Here is a 19985-nt window from a genome sequence, read left to right as displayed (position 1 = left end):
TGAGTTTGTATCATGCGATTTTGGGGGGAAAAAAGCCAGAATTTCCTGAAAAGAAGTTCCTCAAACTTGCATTTGCAAGAAAAAAAGGCAGAATTGTGCGTTTTATCTTTTTCTGAGATAAAAAGTCCGAATTATGAGTTTATAAACTTTGTGTTTGCTCACAAAAACTTTTTTTTTGAAGAAAGAAAACGAAATTTCCATGCAAATGCAAAAAAATTTTTGAGAGAAAGGCAATATTTTCTAGATAGAACGCTATACTTTTGTGAGATATTTATTTTTTCATACAGTTTTGAACATTTTTTCCCACAGAGCAATTCTGACTGCGATCCTGACTTCAAACAGTATTTGAGTACCCCGTGGTAATAAAACTGATTTTGCCAAATATATTTTTATTCATATAGCTTTTTTTAATTATTATTATTATTATTAACCACCCACACCTTCAAATTTAGGCAATGTATATATTTGTTTGTTTTGTACATTTGCAACACAAAAAAAAAGACACAACGTATTCTGTCGTCTTTTATTCATGTGTGTATTCAAGTACGCATCAACTGGAAAACATTTAATTTACAACAAAATTAGAAGCCAAGTGAACATTTCCTCTCCACAAAAGGATAACACCAAATAATTTTGTCAACAATTAAGAGATTTTACCACTGGGCCTTACTATAAGGCAATGGAAGTAACAGGAGGTAAAAACGTATCAAAACATCCTTTCTTTCTAGTGAGCTAAATCCCTCGTACGCATAAAAGTGACCACAAACAACTCTAAGTGCCTCCATCTGATAAGAGACATGCAAGACATGCAGTAAGAGATACAGTCCTGTAGAAAAAAAGAATACGGATACCAAAAACAATTTATTTGCACACTATAAACTCTAAACGTTATGAGAACGGATGAGCATCAGTTAAGATGACTTTCTTCTTTCGGTTGTGTATTTTTTTTTTTTTTTTTTTGTAGAGGAGATGAGTCACTGATCGTGTACAGCGTGGTGGGCTGATGCTGAATGTTTACTCTCAGTCTTTAATGACCGGCCATAATGAGGGGGTTACAGGGAGCAAAATAATCAGGTAAACAACAGTGAATCAGTGTTGTGAAACAGGGCCTGCTTCAGAGCTGACTAGGGTCACATTTACATTTCTGTGCTGTCCTCTGTGCATATTGTTCCAGGGCAGCCAAGCCTGCAACCCGCTTTGGCACAAACAAGGCTGTTCATTCTGGCTCTGATCCAAAGCCGGACAGTGAACAGTCATGCTGAGACCATGACGAGTTGTGACTCGTCACGATATCCATTTGCCCCAAAAATGGGCTGATTAAACTAATGCAGTGGAAAGGCTTGCAAAGTTCTTATTAATTGCAAACTTCAATCGTATATATATATGATTTTTTTTTTTTTTTATATAGGTGGGGAGAGCTAATACTGAGCTAGTTTCTCTGAGACTGTACTAACATGGTCACAGCAATTAATTTTTGGCTATTCTAGTGAAACTGACATATAAAAATGGAAAATATGGGCATGGAAGCACTCAGCACAGATATACAGGTGCATGCAAGCATGCTCAAACACAAACACACGCACATACGCACACGTTTTCCGGAGGTCACGATTGCTTGTTGCTTCACAGAACTTTATGAGGAAGACTTTTACTTGTAGCTGATAAAAAGACGGATATTGTGTTCTACATTAGCCGGATGAATTTCTCTATAGCTTTCTACCACGCAGCTCCTAATGTAAAATGTTGTCTTCAAACTGAAGAAACGCACACATGCAAGCACACAATTCCGTCGGGTATCGTATCTGATCTGTGAGAACTGCTTCGCTATTTTTACTGCTGCAGTTTGGCCCTGCATTCTGATGTGTCTTGGCACAGAAAGAAAGGAAAAAAAAGAAAATAACAGAAAAAAAAAATTAAGCCAGAAGCTGTTTTTGTATGTATTCCTATTTTAAAAACAATACTTCTCATACCATGTGTGCTTTGGAAAGGAAGTATTTCTGAGGAGAGACCTTGAACAGATTCTGATATTACAGAAAATGTTATAACTCAACATTTACACTCTCCTCACAGAAATCTAATATGCAATATTCCCTTCTTCACTTACATCAAGAGGTTAAGAGGTACAAACTTACTTGTGTACACAACTCTGACATTAAGGGCCATATCGATGCATAATGCAAGACAATAATGCCAATGTATACATTCAGAATGCCTGTTTAGCTTTCGGCAAATTTCAGCAGTATGTAGATGAGTTTCTGGATCAATATTTGGTTTGTATCATTTCCGTTTTGCACCTTGGAGAAATATTGCGTTTATTCTTATAAATCGGCTGCAGAAGTTATAACCTGACGAGCATTTTCTATATTGCCTGTGAGGAGCTGCATCTTGGCAATTCGTTTTAATAATCAAATTATTTCTGTATATTTAGTTATTCAAAATTGATTCTAAATCCCACTATTCTGTTAGTTATTTATGCAGGACCTCACCAGAAACTAAAAAAAAGGAATTCTGCCAGAAGATACTTTGTAGAAGAGACTTGCCCAAGATGGCGAGAGCCTGCCAACAATATGTATGTGTATATATATATATATATATATATATGTATATTTAATTTTTCTGGGAATGTAAGCCAGGATTTATATTTGGGACCATATGGTTAAAACTAAACTAAATTGTTCTAATAATAAGTCTATTTAATAAAAGCCCAACATTTCTAATTATAAATTAATGAAACTGTAGTGAATTAAAACATAGTGATCTGTATGCATAGTTTTCTTAGAAGATAATGAGATACACAGGTTTTTGCTTTGCTTTTTTCACCAAATAATCTTACTGTTTATTTATTTATTAAACACATCATTCAGTGTGTCCGCAAGTCATCATTTGCAAAATTGCGCTATAACAGATAATATTTGAGACTTTGAAGAAATGCCGGAGAATGCATCACATTTGACACTGTCAATAGTCGATTTTTCTTACTCACTCACTCACTCACTCACTCACTCACTCACTCACTCACTCACTCACTCACACACATTTAAAAAACATTCTGCACTATGTACACAATCTCAAAACAGAAGAAAGAAAGAAAACAAAAATGTAAACACACCCTTTGTTTCAACATTCAGTCAATGTAAAATCTAAGTATACGGGTGTTTGCGTATGCATTAGCATACACACACACACACACACACACGCACACACACACGTGCACGGACAAACATCGTAATACTGAAGGACATTGCTTTGTACATTCCAAGTAGAAAACATGTAGTAATATGTTTGTATAATTATCTGTACAAAACCTCCTCTCGTTCTCATCATTAATATTCAGAATCTCTAGGCATGATCTGGATGTGAGTAACCGTGGAGATATACCACATTACGGTGCTGCCCCTGAGAGCAGTATAAATGTCGAAACTGTTCCCATCCAAAAACATCTTGAATGGCATGCATATAGCAGGCAGGCCTCAGCCGGTAAAAATGCAAAACAATGACTCCTAAGATCAATCCTGCCCAGCGGTGATGCTCGCAGGCGAGCATTACCATAATTTTGGCTGATTTCGTTTTTGAAAACCCTGTGTACATGTGTGTTAAAATGCGTGCTGAATATATAATGTGCATAAAAAGGGACCCGGTGAAAAATGATTGGATGATGAAAGCAGAAAACTCAACCGTCCAGTAAAACAATGACAATAAGGACAACAAAAGGACAACTGTCACATAAAATAGTCATTTTTTAAAGTAGCAACTCTTGTTGACTTGTCACTCTGCATGGTTTGAATTGGATGCATATTGCTGTGGGTCTTCAGTCATGACTGATGCAATCTTTTCAGTACTAGCAAAGACGTGATACTAGATGCATGCAGGGATACAGGCAGCAAAAACAGAAAGGCAAAACGTTTGGATCGGATCACCAGAAGTAGATATGCAGAACTGCAGGTTTGGCCCTTATGCTCACTTAACTACGCGAAACAGGTAAAGGCCACAGCTGTGTCTTAGTTTCAACCCTTAAAAAGTAAACTTGTGAAAGTGAGCCAGACTGTGTTTTATTGTCGTTGTTGTTGTTGTTTTTCGTTTTTTTATTGCACTGAAAGTCCATTGCTGATGCCATCTGCGCCCCTTACTTGTATATAAGGGATTTCGAAATATTAAAATAACGCAACTGCATAATGCAACAGACCTTTAACGTCCACCTCAGTCTCTCGGAGCTCATAGGTTTTCCCCAAATCAACATTTGAAATGAAGTTATTAGGTACAAACAATATTTTTTATATATATATATCGCCTGCTGTATTTAAATACATTTGGCACATTCTGTTGAAAAACAACAACAACACAGAAACATTTAAATAATTAACAATCATTTAAAAAGACTGCAACACATTAAGCAAATGAAAGTGCACTTTTTTTATCTGACAACTCACTGACAAACCAAAATACAAGGGAAAAAAATGAAAAGACTAAAATCTCAAGAGATTGCTCTGGTCCCCAGAGCTGAGTTGAACCCTTATGAGTGCGCTGCATCTGCAAGTGCTCTTTCTGTGGATTGACCTGACTGCTTGAACGTCGTCTTCTCCATCCCATCCTATCCCATCCCATCCATGCAACACTAGTCCACTTACTCCCCACTCATTTGACCTAAAACAATAGTGGCTACAGAAAAATGCCACCATAATCAACGAAAACCGTAGGAAACGGATGGATATAGTGAGAGGGAGCGAGTATAGAGTCAAGTGTATATAAGAGGAGAAAGAAACCATCATTTGTTTCTCCTCGCAGTCTTACTTCTAAGTCCATCTCATGCACAAGTGGTGACGGTCATGATATTGGCACTGCTGGGTCCCGCGCTCCCACAGGAGCTGGGAGGAGAGGTGTGGCTCCCCCCTGCCCCAGCGCTACTGCCCTTGTCCGTGGGTTTCTTGTCCTTCTGTTTCAGGTGCACCTTGGCGTGCCTCTTTCGCTCGTCGCTCCGCGCAAACTTGCGTCCGCAGAACTCGCAAGAGAAGGGCTTCTCGCCGGTGTGCGTGCGGATGTGCGTGGTTAGATGGTCGCTGCGACTGAAGGACCGCATGCAGATGCGGCACTGGAAGGGTTTGTGTCCCGTGTGGATGCGCAGGTGACGCGTCAACTCGTCTGATCGCGAAAAGCGACGGTCGCAGTTCTCCGCCGGACAGGCGTGCGGCCGCTCGTGGACGGGAGTTTTGCTCGGCCGGTTGGGGTACTTTCTTGGTCGAATGGGTTTGAGAGCGAGTGTCTGAGAGGGTTGATGGTGTTGGGAAACGTGCTGTTGCCCGCCGAGGAAGCCGGGATGGATCTGTTGCTTATCCTTAAAGGCTCGAATGGTCTCGAGGGGAGTTATGGGAGGTGGGTTCACTCTAATAGGGTCCATGGTTTGGAAGGGTTTATGCTCCATCACCCCTACGTCCCCTTGGTGATGGAAGAGGTTGTAGTCTGGGATCATGGAAAAGAGGCTTCCATCCATGCCCGGTTTGGAGGTGGTGTGGTAGTCGGAGCTCGGGTAGGGCAAAGACGAGGACGTGGCCGGGCTGTGGTGGAACGCCACCTGTTCCGGGTATATCTCGCCACAGGTCGAGTAGGCAGGAAGGGGTGGTGCGTATACTTGCTCCATGTCTGACGACTGGCCACCCATGCTGCCGCTCGACGAAGACGTCTGGGTGGTGATGTTGCCTGGTGACGGTGACACCCCCAGGATTCCCGCACTCACCAGACTGATGATGTTGTTGTCAGGACACCAACCGGAGCCTCCGATGCTGCCGGATGGAGGGGTGTCGAATGCGAACTTGCCCAGGTAGGTGACGGTTTGTCCGCTTCGACCAGACTGGAAACCGGAGCCGTACTGAACCTCTCCGCTGCCCTTCTCGCCTCCCATCCCCAAGTCCATGATATTATCTGTGTGACAAGAGGTCAGAAGGAACAACGTCAATTCAGAATGCCACACATTGAACAATAATGGTCAAAGAAACTATGCATGGGAAAGTGACTAGTGGAAAGTTCTAATCTACACTAATAGGCACTAACTACTGACTTGCTTGTTTTATAACTTTAGTCGTCTTGGCATACCTTTTGTTAATCACCTGTTCCAAAAAAAGAGAAGAAAGTGAAGCATATCAGTCCAAATGAAGGCGTGGAAATTGATCTTTGACTAAATCAGAAATGCAAATTGTTTTAAGGTTCCAGTCAATATCTCCCTCCACCCTCGCCACCTTATTGTCTTTCTGTCACTGAGTCTAAGCGGCTGCGTATTCAGTTGTAGGACTGGAACTTATTTGGCAATCAGGCTTCTCCGTACAACAGGATGTCACGATTGACATCACTGTTACTCTTATACGCACTCGATCTCTCTCTTTCTCTCTCTCTCCCACACCTTCAGTCTTTTCAGAGAGGTGTCTCTCGACACTTGACGGCCGCTCGAACAAGTATCTGCTGTATTGTAGTCACTTCAATCACTTTTAATATGTCTGATCACAACGCATGTCTATAAATTCAATACGGCTCACTTAGTTTAGTCTTGTACGTGCACTTACAGTAATCGCAGTGTGTACACCAAATTGTGGCTTACGGTAGAAACAAACAGAATGAAAATTACAGATGGTCCTTGCATCTGTTCAACACACATAGGGTACATGTGTGAAGAGATGCTGTGCTGTGTCTGAAGGGAAAGACTCGGGCAAAAATCTGAGAGAAGGAGAGAAGCGTGTATTCCACTGATAAGTAAAAGCACTGTCTATTTATTTCATGCTATGCCTGTCATTACAGGATGTGTGTGAAGATGCATTTCACACACTTGTGGGTATCTTTTACAGGGGCGTTTGGGACACTTTGTAAGGACAAGAAGGGTTTGTCACCTTGAAACATTGTGATAAGCAGTCCCACAGAGATATGGTACAGATTTAATAACTGAACGTTCTCATGGAGTCTAAAATCTATATACATAAATCCGCATAAAATCTGTATTAAAAAGTAAGTAATTTATATATCACAATAGTGTATAACCCTATAACCTTTTTCTCTGTTTATACTCTATTTGTATATCTATAAGATGTCACTTTTATTTATGTATATAGTCTGTTTTATTATTTTTAGGACTGAGAGGAAATAATGCCATTTAAAAATAAGAAATAAATTATTCTTAAAATGTTCACTTATTCAAGAACTCACGCTATTTTTTTAAGAATTTGCTTTTAAGGTCGGAAGCTGGCATTCAGATTTCGTATTCATTTTGATATTTTAATAAACGAAACGAGGTCAATGCACTCTCGCAAGTGTGGGAAGCATCGCCTCTTTTGACCTGCAGAGTGAAAACCACATTAAAGAGCTGCGAAACTCCATCAGTATATACATCAAGAGGACGAATGATCTTATGCTTTCACTCTCGATAATAACTACGAAATTTTGACAACTCCTCACCTGCTTTTTAAGGTCGCAACATATTAAGTTATAGAGGGCTAATGACGTTGCAGTAAAAACTAAGCTAAAATTCACACGTAATTCTTAATTGATTTTTGTTGATGTTTTATTACATTAACTAATTAGGTTTTCATTCAGATATATTTGATAATTCAAAAGAAGGAGAAAGAGCGACATTGAGAAACATTTGATGACCTGACTGAAATGAATTCCTCATATTCTGGCACCATTATCTTAGCCAATATTCTGATTTAATTTATTTTGGATTCATATTGGATTCTAATCGAAAATACTAGTCCAAAAAAAAAAACATTTTTAACGTGCGGAGAAATTTCAAACGATTTTTAAAATGACAAACATTTTAAAGGGTGAAAAGAATACAAATAACACACTTTGTGAAATTCGGGTAATAACACTTTCGGGGCCTTAATATATTTTAATTTAGAGATTTTACATTTCACGTGTTTTCATGAGTGGCCCGAGCTTTTTTAAGAGCAGCGCGCATATAAACGCCCACCCGCGCGTGTGGAGGGTCAGAAACAGGGTCAATACTGGATAAAGCACTGACTAATCAAAAGCTTTAAATAATAGAATAACTAAACATTACATCTAGAACAGAACAAAATATGAGATCGGTTCAATATCACGGGGATAACCCAAAATCAAGAGATTTCACGGAAATAAAGCGCTTTGTGAAAAACGAAACGGCTTTTGGCATTATTTGACTGGATTGATATATAATAAATATACCTTTCACAACAATGTATGAATTGAAGTAAATACCGAGGTATTTGCGCGTGTCCCGTGACGCGTGGGCTCGAAATGATACCTATTACCTGATATTACCTGTCCACTTCACACTCATATCACGTGACTGGAACATTTTAACTACTTTCACAGTTTTTTCATAAAATACAATTTGGCAACAAATTAAACGCGATTTCATCGCGGAATTCCATTGAGGAAAAAGCGCAACTAGGGCTGTATATTTATCTAGTCTATTAAATCATACTTCACCTTACTTTAAAGTGCTTGTTATAATGTTATGACATAAATAAACATTTGATAATAACAGTAGAAATATGAAATCGTAAGCGATCTCATACAGTATTTAATTGGACATATATCCATGCCGTTCGTTATTATTAGTCTCCTCAGTATTTAAATACGCTACAAAATAAACCCTGCACAATTCGAATTAAGAAGAACATTTTAAGGGATATAATGCTGAACAAATTAATTTATGAAGTCTTATATAACAACTGCACCAGTATGAGGAGTTCTGTTAGTAAAGTACTGTAACTAGTAGCAGGCGCGCGTTAACAGGTGCTGCGGGGCCGAGCAGCGCGTTCAGCGGGCTTCAAGACAACTGATGCCGCGCGACAAACTCTGACCAGCAAACACAACAGGTTTCAGGTTACAACCTCCAACAACAGCGAGTCAAAACTTTTCGTCCTTACCTGTGTTCATCTGCGAGTAGTGCGAAATAGAGTCCGGGTTTGTGAAAATGTTCATAGAAGTGGGAATGTCTTCTTCTGGATAGAGACTGTCAGGTATGGTGTTGATTAAACTGCTCATGGTAATAGGGATCTTGTCCGCTAGTTTACCTGTCATAGCAGTTCTTCAGTCTGTCATTAATGAGCACGCACAGGTGTTCCGTCCCGATCCCTCTCCAGTCTTCTTGAAATCTCTGTAAAAGCGACAGAAAGAGATCTCAATCCCTTTGAAATTGTATCCAAACGCGCGACGAGGACCCGCGCTGATGTCTCCTCAAGAGGTTGATTGTCGACAGTTTTTGTGTTTGATTTCTGTGAAGTGTTATTGTCTCTGGATCAGCAGAGAGATGTTGGCGGTGGTGGTGGTGATTGCACAAGTGTAGCGCTGCTCGCTCTGTTGCGAGCGCAGGGAACTCCAACGCTTTCTTGTTCAACAGGGGGACGGAACAACTGCGTGACGTAGATGACCATATATGGACACACAAAGCTAGACGGCCGCTCGACGTCACATGGAAGCTCCTCATAGTGGAACATTAGAGTCGGTAGCAGGAAGATAAGCGCTCAGTGGAGCAGTGAAGGGACATTTTCATCGCTTTGGGTGACAATTGGACCCTACGAAGAGTAAGAAGTGTTTTCAAGACATTGTGAGCATGGATGCTACTAGATCTGTGAGAGCACTTTTACCTTGAGTATGCATGAAAACGTGCATTTAGGCCATTGTTTAAGAAGCGGAATAAATGCGTTTACAAATGCAGTAGGCCTAGCTATATTATTTTTTTTTTAAATGTAAAACTATAAATATTGACGCATGAAAAAGTTTAGATCATTTGCACAAAAGCAAAGCCGCATCAGTGCCGTATACCTACTCAGCTTTTATTCAATTCTCCTGTGTAAATGTCTAAATTGTTATATAATGAATTATAATGATATTATGCATTTGTTATCCCTGAGTACATTAGGTTACACCAACACATCCACATTTTACAACGTAGAACGGATGCAAGTTTTCAAGTTTACCTTATTTATACAGCCTTTTAAAACAGCCGCAAGACGCAAGTGCTTTACACTTCCGCAAGAAACATCCGCAAGAAAAAAAAAAGACACATAATAAGAAATGGAATAGACAAAATAAAACCTAATAGGCCATTGAAAACAAATGAGTTTTTAAGGATGCAAGACATTGCTGTTTAAATACAAAATTACTTGCCAGTTTACTATTGTGCTGTTCTCTTACCTTGTGTGTCAATAAATAAATCTCTTAAAAATAAAAATAAAAGAAGTTCTTTATTGGCATCAGTTGTTTTATGATGAGCCTTGAACATCCATGGACTCTTTAAAATGCAGAAATCGTTCTTTATAGTCGAACAAGGTTCTTAGAATTTTAAAAAAAGTTCTTCAAAATGGTTATTTTAGGAACTGTTCACTGAAAGGTTCTTTAGGGGAAGCAAAAAGCACCCTTTTGGAACATTTATTTTTAAGGTGTAGCCCAATAAAACGACCTTGTTTACTGTATCTTGTTTATTAAACTATTATTAAAATTATATTCAATGGGTAGTTTACTATATTCTCTATATGGACATTGTGGGCTGTCAGACTGTTCATTTGAAGGTCACAGATCCGTTGTGAGAATGGAGTCTCATAAGAAGCTATCAGTGCAAACGGAGACTGTGTTGCGAGTTTAATAAAAATGAACACCCAAATTAATTATGTGTAAACGTCAGCTTAAGCAATTGCCTGCAACAGATGATCAAGACCAGAAGAAGCACTAGTAACTGTGGCTGGGTTATACAAAGACTGTAACTGCCAGAGAGTTAATCGCGTGTAAATACTGCAGGCGCGCGGCAAATCTGTAGGCTTGGCTTTGGCCTCGAGCGCCAAGTTCGCCACTGAAGTGGAAACTCCAAATAAGGCCATGATCCGGCCACGCCCCTCGCTGTCTGTATTTGGTTCGCGAGGTTCCGGTTAAGAGCGCTGCAAAGTGGAAAAGCGATCGGAACCCGCAGCCATTAAAGGAACCGCAGAGGGCAAAACGTCATGGGTCGTGTTTCACCAATTTAGAAACCAGGGAGAAAATATCTTATCTGAGACTTTTAGAAGTAATACAAAAAAAAAAAACTGTCCCTTGTTGCAAATGCTAGACTTTGTTTAGGGAGAATAACAGTGAAGGGGAAACACAGATCTTGCCAGTCGGTGGTTCACACAGTGCTAAAGATATACGACCCCTGAAACAAGACAATACGAACAAAATAAAAAGGAGAAACTATTTTTTAAGTAAATAACTAAATAAGTAATAAGTAACATTATGTATATGTTAAAGTATATTATATATTGCATGGTTAGAATACATAATAATAATAATAATAATAATAATAATAATAATAATAAAACAGTACACCTTGCTATATATTATACATAGAACAAAATAGAATAAGATGACATACTTGTCTGTATGTAATCCAATTAGGAGGCCAGGGTGGCCCATGAGATTTCCCACGTGTCCAACTAAAATTCCTCACTCCTCATCCAAGCCAATCACAGGCACAGCACTCCTATTACCCACCAAGAGTAGAAATCCAGCCTGCCATGCATGCGCTGAAATGCTCAGAAGATGCTGATGCAATAGACAGAGTGATGAGGTAACAATTTGTACCCGAGACCCGGTTGACATGTGTACGTTGGCCTCGAGCCTGATAAATTATCTACCAAAAATGTGTTCAAAATAATAACTTCATACCCCCCCACTCCAAACCAGAGGCTGGCGTTGCTGTCATAAACAGACGTGATACAAACTTGACAGTTACATCGCCACATAATCTATTATCTAATATCTTGACAGAAATGTATCATGTAAAACCTTACCAGAAATAAATAAATAAAACATACAAACTTGAAATGCATAAAAATAAATTCCAGGTGATATTTTATTATGAAATTCACCAGAAAATAACAATTCTGTAATCATTTACTCACCCTCATGTTGCTGGTCCCCACTGACTCCCATAGTAATTTTTAATTTTTTTTTTCCATACTATGGAAGTCAACGGGTACTGTCAACTGTTTGCTCACCCACATTCTTCAAAATATCTTACTTTATTATGAAATACACCCCCCAAAAATGCTGTCATCATTTACTCACCCTCCTGTTGCTGGTCCCCATTGACTTTCATAGTACTTTTTTCCATACTATGGAAGTCAATGGGTATCATCAACTGTTTAGTCACCCACATTCTTCAAAATATCTTATTTTATTATGAAATACACCTCAAAATAAAACTTCTTTTATAATTTACTTACCCTCACATTGCTGGTCCCCACTGACTTTCATAGCACTTTTTTTCTATAATATGAAAGTCAATGGGTACCGTCAACTGTTTGGTCACCCACATTTTTCAAAATGTCTTTTTTATTATGAAATACACCCAAAAATTAAAATTCTGTCATCCTTTACTCACCCTCATGTTGCTGGTCCCTGTCGACTTCCATAGTACTTTTTTTTTTTTCCATTCTATGGAAGTCAGTGGGTACCGTCAACTGTTTGGTCACCCATATTGTTCAAAATGTCTTATTTCATTAGGAAATACACCCAAAAAAAAAAATTCTGTTCTAATTTACTTACTCTGATGTTGCTTGTCCCCACTGAGTTCCGTAGTACTTTTTCCATGCTATAGAAGTCAGTGGGTAGTGTCAACTGTTTGGTCACCCACATTCTTCAAAATATCTTATTTTATTTTGAAATACACCCCAAAATAAAACTTCATTTATCATTTACTTACCCTCACATTGCTGGTCCCCATTGACTTTAATAGCACTGTTTTCTAGAATATGAAAGTCAATGGGTACCGTCAACTGTTTGGTCACCCACATTCATCAAAATAGCCTATTTTATTATGAAATACACCTCAAAAATAAAAAAAAAATTTGTCCCCATTTACTTACCTTCACATTGCTCATCCCATTGACTTTCATACTACTTTTTTCATACTATGGCAGTCAATGGGTACCATCAACTGTTTAGTCACCCACATTTTTCAAAATATCTTATTTTATCATGAAATGCACCCAAAAATAAACATTCGTTTTTGCTCACCCCCATTCTTCAAAATATCTTATTTTATTATGAAATACACACACAAAAAAATAATTCTGTCATCATTTACTAGTACCTAGTACCTTTTTCTATACTATGGAAGTCAATGGGTACCGTCAACTGTTTGGTCACCCCCATTCTTCAAAATATCTTATTTTATTATGAAATACACCCAAAAATAAAAATTCTGTCATCATTTACTCGCTATCATGTTCCTGGTCCCCACTGTCTTCCATAGTACTCTTTTCCATACTATGGAAGTCAATGGGTACCGTCAACTGTTTGGTCACCCCCATTCTTCAAAATATCGTATTTTATTATGAAATACACCCCAAAAAAAAAAAAAAATCTGTCATCATTTACTCACCCTCATGTTGCTGTTCCCCACTGTCTTCCATAGTACTCTTTTCCATACTATGGAAGTCAATGGGTACCGTCAACTGTTTGGTCACCCCCATTCTTCAAAATATCGTATTTTATTATGAAATACACCCAAAAAAAAAAAAAAAATGTCATCATTTACTCACCCTCATGTTGCTGTTCCCCACTGTCTTCCATAGTACTCTTTTCCATACTATGGAAGTCAATGGGTACCGTCAACTGTTTAATCACCCACATTCTTCAAATTATCTTATTTTTTATTAAATACACCCCAAAATTAAAATTCTGTCATCATTTATTGCTGGTTCCTATTGACTTCCATAGTACTTTTTTCATACTATGGAAGTCAATGGGTACCGTCAACTGTTTAATCACCCACATTCTTCAAATTATCTTATTTTTTATTAAATACACCCACAATTAAAATTCTGTCATCATTTATTGCTGGTTCATATTGACTTCCATAGTTCTTTTTTCATACTATGGAAGTCAATGGGTACAGTCAACTGTTCAGTTACCCACATTCTTCAAAATATCTCATCTGCTGTGTTCAGCACAAGAAAGAAACTCACACAAGTTTGGAACAACTTTAGAACTTAATTTTTATTTTATTTTTGGTGAACTGTCCCTTTAAATGTCGAAATTATTTTTATTTATATATCCATATAAAGACAATTTGCATCCATCCATCCCTCCAACAAATAACTCCCTCAGTTAACCTCACGGTGTCCCCCAGTAATCCCCAACAAGCGTACGACTGCCAAATCAACAACACTCCATTCTGAACTCTGGAATTATCCGCTTTGGCAATTGATACATAAACAGTGTAGTAGTATTAGCTGACAGATATGGCCTAATGAAGTAAAAACGGAGTGTGTGGGAGGGGGTCTGAATCATGCTGTGTGTTCTGGGGGCCACGATAAATAAACACACAGACTGACACACACTCGAGGGGGACTCCAAAGGCTAATCTTTACTCAATGGGCAAGATGCAACATGTTTGTAGGTGAGCTGCTAAAATGACGCTGTGAGTCTGTCATTGGGGGAATCTGAAGGGGATCTCCCCCCACTCCCACTTTAGATCCCAGACGCGAATATACCATCTGATCCAATCAGGATGGGAATGTGTCATTGTTCGGGGAGCCAAGAATGTTGACAATGCAACAGGCCGTCTCTAAGGTACACTGGTGTTGTCACATTCAATCGAATGGCTGTGAATCAGGATTCTTGAAAGATGGGCTAAAATTAGAGACCAATTCTGTAGCATCTGTTTATGTAAGTATACTTTTGCAAATGAGAGCCCCGTCATTCATACCAAATGAGGAAATGCACACACACTTGATTAGCATAGTGGCAGCGAGTACTGAAAAATAGAATGGAGACTTAGTAATTTGAATATTACTTTTTATAGACCAAAATAGAGGAAGTAAACACTCTATTTCCACTGACTGAACCCATGACGTCTACTAGCACAAGTGTATACCGATGATGAGCTTGTCAGTGTTCATTCAACAGCCACAAACAAAAATGGACAAAACAAACAATGATTTTCATATGGCTGATACTTGGGAAGATAACCTAAACCGAGTGGTTCCCAACCTTTTAGACCCTGAGGCCCCACCATTGTTTTAATATGTAAATTTTATTGTTATTGTTATTTTATTTTATTTTATTTATTTATTTTTTATTTAATTGTATTTTTCCTACATAACAATTAAGAACAGCAATTTTTAAAAATACTTTGCTCACAGTTTTATTATTATTATTTTTTAAATATATTAATGAATATTTAGATAAATATTCTATTTTATTAATTTACATGGCATGTAATCCTAAAACAGTTTTATTTTATTTTATTTTATTTTATTTTATTTTCTTAGATAACAATTAAGGATAATGATTTTTAAATATATATATATATACAATTTCTGATTGTTTAAATATTTAAATATTATTTATTATTATTATTATTATTATTATTATTATTATTTTATTTATTTATTTATTGTAGATAACATTTAAGGATAACGATTTAAAAATATTTTTTGCTCACAATTTCTGCACACTTAAATATTTCAGAACTTAGCATGTATTCCTAAACAAGTTATTTTTTTTATTTTTTTTTAATTTATTTATTTATTTTTTTTACAACAATTAAGGACAATGATTTTTAAAAATGTTTTTACTCACAATTTCTGCTTGTTTAAATATTTAAGAACTTGGCTTAGCTAGAAAAAAGTTAAGAAAAAATAATGTTTTCAATATTCTAATTAATATTTAGTTTAATATTTTCTTAATTTAAATGACATGACAAAACAAACAATGATTTTCATATGGCTGATACTTGGAAACATAGGCTTAACTGAGTGCTTCTCAACCTTTTTGACCCTGATTTTATTTTATTTTATTTTATTTATTTTCCTAGATAAAATTAAGATATTGTTTTTAAAAGATATTTTTGCTCACAATTTCTGCCCACTTAAAATTTTCAGAAACAAGTTTTAGTATTTTATTTTATTTTATTTTATTTTATTTTATGATTTTTTTTTTCCCTAGGTAACAATTAAACATATTGATTTTTAAAAAAATATTTCTGCTTACAATTTCTGCCATTTAAATATTTCAGAACTCGTATAGCTAGAAAAAATCTATAAAAAACAACAACAACCTTTTAATATTTAGTTTAATATTTTATTAATTTACATGACTTTTCCATGATTAAATCCACACATGGAGCTTTAATAAAAATAATTCTCAAAGATAACTTTATTTTGCATTTAATTTAATTAATTTAATTTAATTTTAATTTAATTAATTTAATTAATTAAATCACTGTTTCATCATAAAAAACAGCTATTGTATTTTAGTTACTGTTCATCCACATTAAATAAATAAACATAGCTTGTGCAGAAAAGATGGAAAAATACAGAAAATAAGTCAAACATAGAGTAAAGTGTCAAAGTAGCTCTACAATATCCATATCCATAATATCTTAATTAATAAGCAATATGAATCATGCTGTACTTACAGTGATTCTGAAAATCATTTTGTTGAACATTTGTTCTAATTTTTCACAACAGTCCTCCTGAAATGCCAAACCGAATCTCGAAAGAGCTTAAAGTCAGGTGACCACAAATAAACAAATAAAAAACTATAAATAAATGTTGACATTTCTAAATGCTCCCAACCAACAGTTACATCCTTACATAGCCATCTTAGTGGAAAATCGTTCTACCATTGACCCTTATCTCCTCAGCAGCTGATCCTAACTGTTCTTTGAGGGATGCAAAACGGACAAGGGAATTCCCTTTGCATAGGAAAAGCACGTTCTGTCAGGGCACTTTCCTAAGGGACGCCTTTTCATGGAGTCCAGACTGGAAAAACTGGCAGACACCTGTCGAGCTCGGCTCGTGTTTTTATTTCCGCTACTATTATGAGTGAGCACAGCGCACAATGAATGATTGACTGGAGTTTGACTATGGAACGGTTGCGGGCTGAATAGGACTCCCCTCATGCATTTTGCATGCAGGGATTCCGGGGAAGCGTTGGCTTATCCTAGATCTCCATCTCTCTAATTTCAATATGCGGCGGAAAAATACAAGGCCGCAACGGGTGTATAATCAAATTAGTTGTGTGTCTTTCCAGGCTGCGCGAGGGGCATTTCCAGTAGCTGTTCCTCGCTGCTATTATATCCCAGAGCCAAGGCCTATTCCTGCGGGCTGATGGGAAGATTATTCATATAAATAATGGAACGCTTATTTAGGGCTGTCAGATGGTACAGTACAGCGTGTACTGTAGACTACGTATGGGACAGGATAGCATGCAAAGCATGGTACAAGCGTGTGTAAAAACTCAACTGAAAAAGGCATAAATGTTATTAATTGGTATTTTGTATATGTATGTATTTAAAATGTTAAATAATTATTAAATTATTAATTAAAATGTATCTTTTAAATTTTCTTAAATGTCTTTTAATTTCTAATTTTCTTGTAATGTCGCTTAATTTCTTTATATGTCTTAATGTATTTCTTAGTTTCTATATAAATATATATATAGTGTGTGCTTGTGTGTGTGTGTGTGTGTGTGTGTGTGTGTGTGTGTGTATATATATGAAGTATGGGCAAACTGAATTCTAATTTATTATATTTAATTTTTAAATAATTTTAAATTAAATTAAATAATTATGGGCAAATTTAATTTAATTATTTTATTTTATTTAAAAAAAAATATATATTTTTTTAATTTAATTTGATTTAATTAATTAAGTAGTTGTTTGTGTTAATGTCTACAGTTCAGATTAATCTAAAAATGCATATTTTAATTTTATTTACATGCCGTCAATTTATTTAGCAAATATTCAGATGGCTTTGTACATTTTATATCTAAAATGTCTCTTAATTTCCTAATTTTAAATTATTTGAGCCTTATATATGATGTATGGGCGAATTAATTAATTAATTAATTAATTAATTAATTAATTTACAAATATTTGATTTAATTATTATTATTAATATTATCACTGTTATTATTATGTAATTAATTTACTTATTTATTAATTAAACTATTTTTTGTAGTAATGTCTACAGTTCAGATTAGTCTACAAATGCATATTTAGTCTTAATTATGTGCTGTCAATTTATTTAGCAAATATTCAGCTGGCTTTGTACTGTACATTTTATTTAGAATGTATTTTTACATTTATTTAATGTAATTATTTAAATATATTTAATTGTATTATTTTATGATAATTAATTAATTAATTAATTCCTTTATTATTATTATTATTATTATTATTGCGGTAATGTCTACTGTTCAAATTAATCTAAAAATGCATGTTTTAATCTTATTTATGTGCCCGCAATTTTATTTAGCAAATATTCAGATGACTGTGTACTTCTTATTTAGAATTAATTTTTTTTCTTGATCTTTAGTGGTATATAATACATTTTTATTCTTTTTTTTTATTTATTTACTAATTTTGAACAAGTTTTAAAACTCACCCTTTAAAAGCCCTTACTATCAATCCAATCTATCCAAGTGTGCTCCAGTACAGGTTTTGTTTAATTCTGTTCCTGGAAGGCCAATATACTGTTATTAGGTAAATTATACATTAGGTAATGTCTACAGTTCAGATTTGTCTAAACATGCATATTTTAATACATCTTATATTTAAAATGTCTCATATTTTCTTAATTCAAAACCATTTGAGCCTTATATATGAAGTATGGGCAAACTGAATTCTAATTTATTTTATTTTTTAAATAATTTTAAATTAAATTAAATTCAATTATGGGCAAATTTAATTTAATTATTTTATCTAATTTTATTGTATTAAAACAACTCCTAGGCAAGTGTTTGTCATGTTGGAGATAAACTGTGCAGGACATTAGCCCTCCAGGAGCAGGAATGGACAATCCCTGATTCAGTAAGAATACTTTAAAAACTCACTTTAATTTCAATCTTGCTCAAGAACTTGCTGTATATAAGTAGGGATACTGTATGTGTATCATTCAGTTAGTAAACAAATAAAAAGATAAAATCACCTTCAGAAGCTTTAACCTTTATGACTTGACCTTTAACCTCTGTGGTAACCAGACATATCTCACGGCTGATCTACTTTCACTACCTGTTGACCTTTAAAAGTATTAATTAATCAGAAAATATGTGCTTATTTGGCTGGTGCAGCATCTCTGACCTTTCACTGCTGCCGATGCTTGAGAAGCTTGAGGAATTGAGCTTGATTTTGTTGTGTGTGTGTGTGTGTGTGTGTGAGAGAGACCAATGAAGTCTGAGAAAATAAACAAACGCAAACAGGACAAACTGATCAATGCTCTGATGAGTTCATGCAGGGGACATGGGGAGACTCACCAAAGACGGGCTTAACCAAAGACCTGCAGGAGCCCTGCATGTGTGTGTGTGTGTGTGTGTGTGTGTGTGGCGAGAGAAATGATCTGCCTGTCTGTGTAAGTATGAATGCATGTGAGAGTGTGCTAAAGCGTGTGTGTGTGTGTCAGATGAGACGCTATTGGCTGCTCAATTAAACCACTAACTTACATTGATCAGATCCACATCAAAGTACCTTCCCTAAATCCCGGCCCTTTTTTCCAGACATCTGGTTTATTGATATCGAATTGTCCTCTGAGACAGAAATGCTCAAGTGAAGCCGATAGGTTTTTTTCTTTTGTGACCCAGCCTTACGCACCCCGGCCTGAAGCGGAGAGAGATTACATGCTATTGACACTTTGAAGCGGTTAGAGACTTCACACAATACTGCTCTGGAGTGCATTGTAATAATCTATTATGATGCAATAACTAATAGTTTGTGTGATATTATGACATTGCATACCGTAACATAAGCTCAGTATATTAGTAATCGACTAGTACTTTTATAGATAAATTATGTAACAACATTGACAATCATATGATTCTGTGACAGAAGAAAAAAAACAGTACGTTTATTAGTATTGAGTATATGTTGATTTATTATTGAGTTTACAACGTTATTTGTTTAGTCATAATTATTTATAATATAATTATGTTTAATACTACTACTACTCCTACTAATTATAATAAACATAAATATACAAGTG

The 19985-nt window shown here is 36.0% G+C and overlaps 1 protein-coding gene across 1 annotated transcript; it reads right to left on the bottom strand.

The window, feature by feature from the left end:
* Nucleotides 1–526: 526 nt before the first annotated feature.
* egr3 (early growth response 3) lies at nucleotides 527–9300 on the bottom strand. The gene is made up of 2 exons (XM_073819604.1): nucleotides 8892–9300; nucleotides 527–5913 (listed from the first exon to the last, which is right to left on the bottom strand). Exons 1-2 carry the CDS (start codon nucleotides 9043–9045, stop codon nucleotides 4802–4804), a joined length of 1266 nt encoding a protein of 421 aa, XP_073675705.1. The 5' UTR covers nucleotides 9046–9300; the 3' UTR covers nucleotides 527–4801.
* Between the last annotated feature and the right edge of the window lie 10685 nt (nucleotides 9301–19985).

Source organism: Garra rufa, chromosome 15 (assembly GCF_049309525.1).
Source record: "Garra rufa chromosome 15, GarRuf1.0, whole genome shotgun sequence".
Lineage (NCBI taxonomy): Eukaryota > Metazoa > Chordata > Actinopteri > Cypriniformes > Cyprinidae > Garra > Garra rufa.
The sequence above is the reverse complement of the archived record's forward strand: the minus strand, read 5'-3'. Positions and strand labels throughout refer to the sequence as shown.

What these genes read in the sequence shown, in the direction of transcription:
- egr3 (XM_073819604.1), bottom strand. Translation starts at nt 9,045, where the DNA reads ATGACAGGTAAACTAGCGGACAAGATCCCTATTACCATGAGCAGTTTA. An exon ending in CTACTCGCAGATGAACACAG is followed by an intron (nt 5,914 to 8,891) that starts GTAAGGACGAAA and finishes CTTGTCACACAG; the next exon opens with ATAATATCATGGACTTGGGG.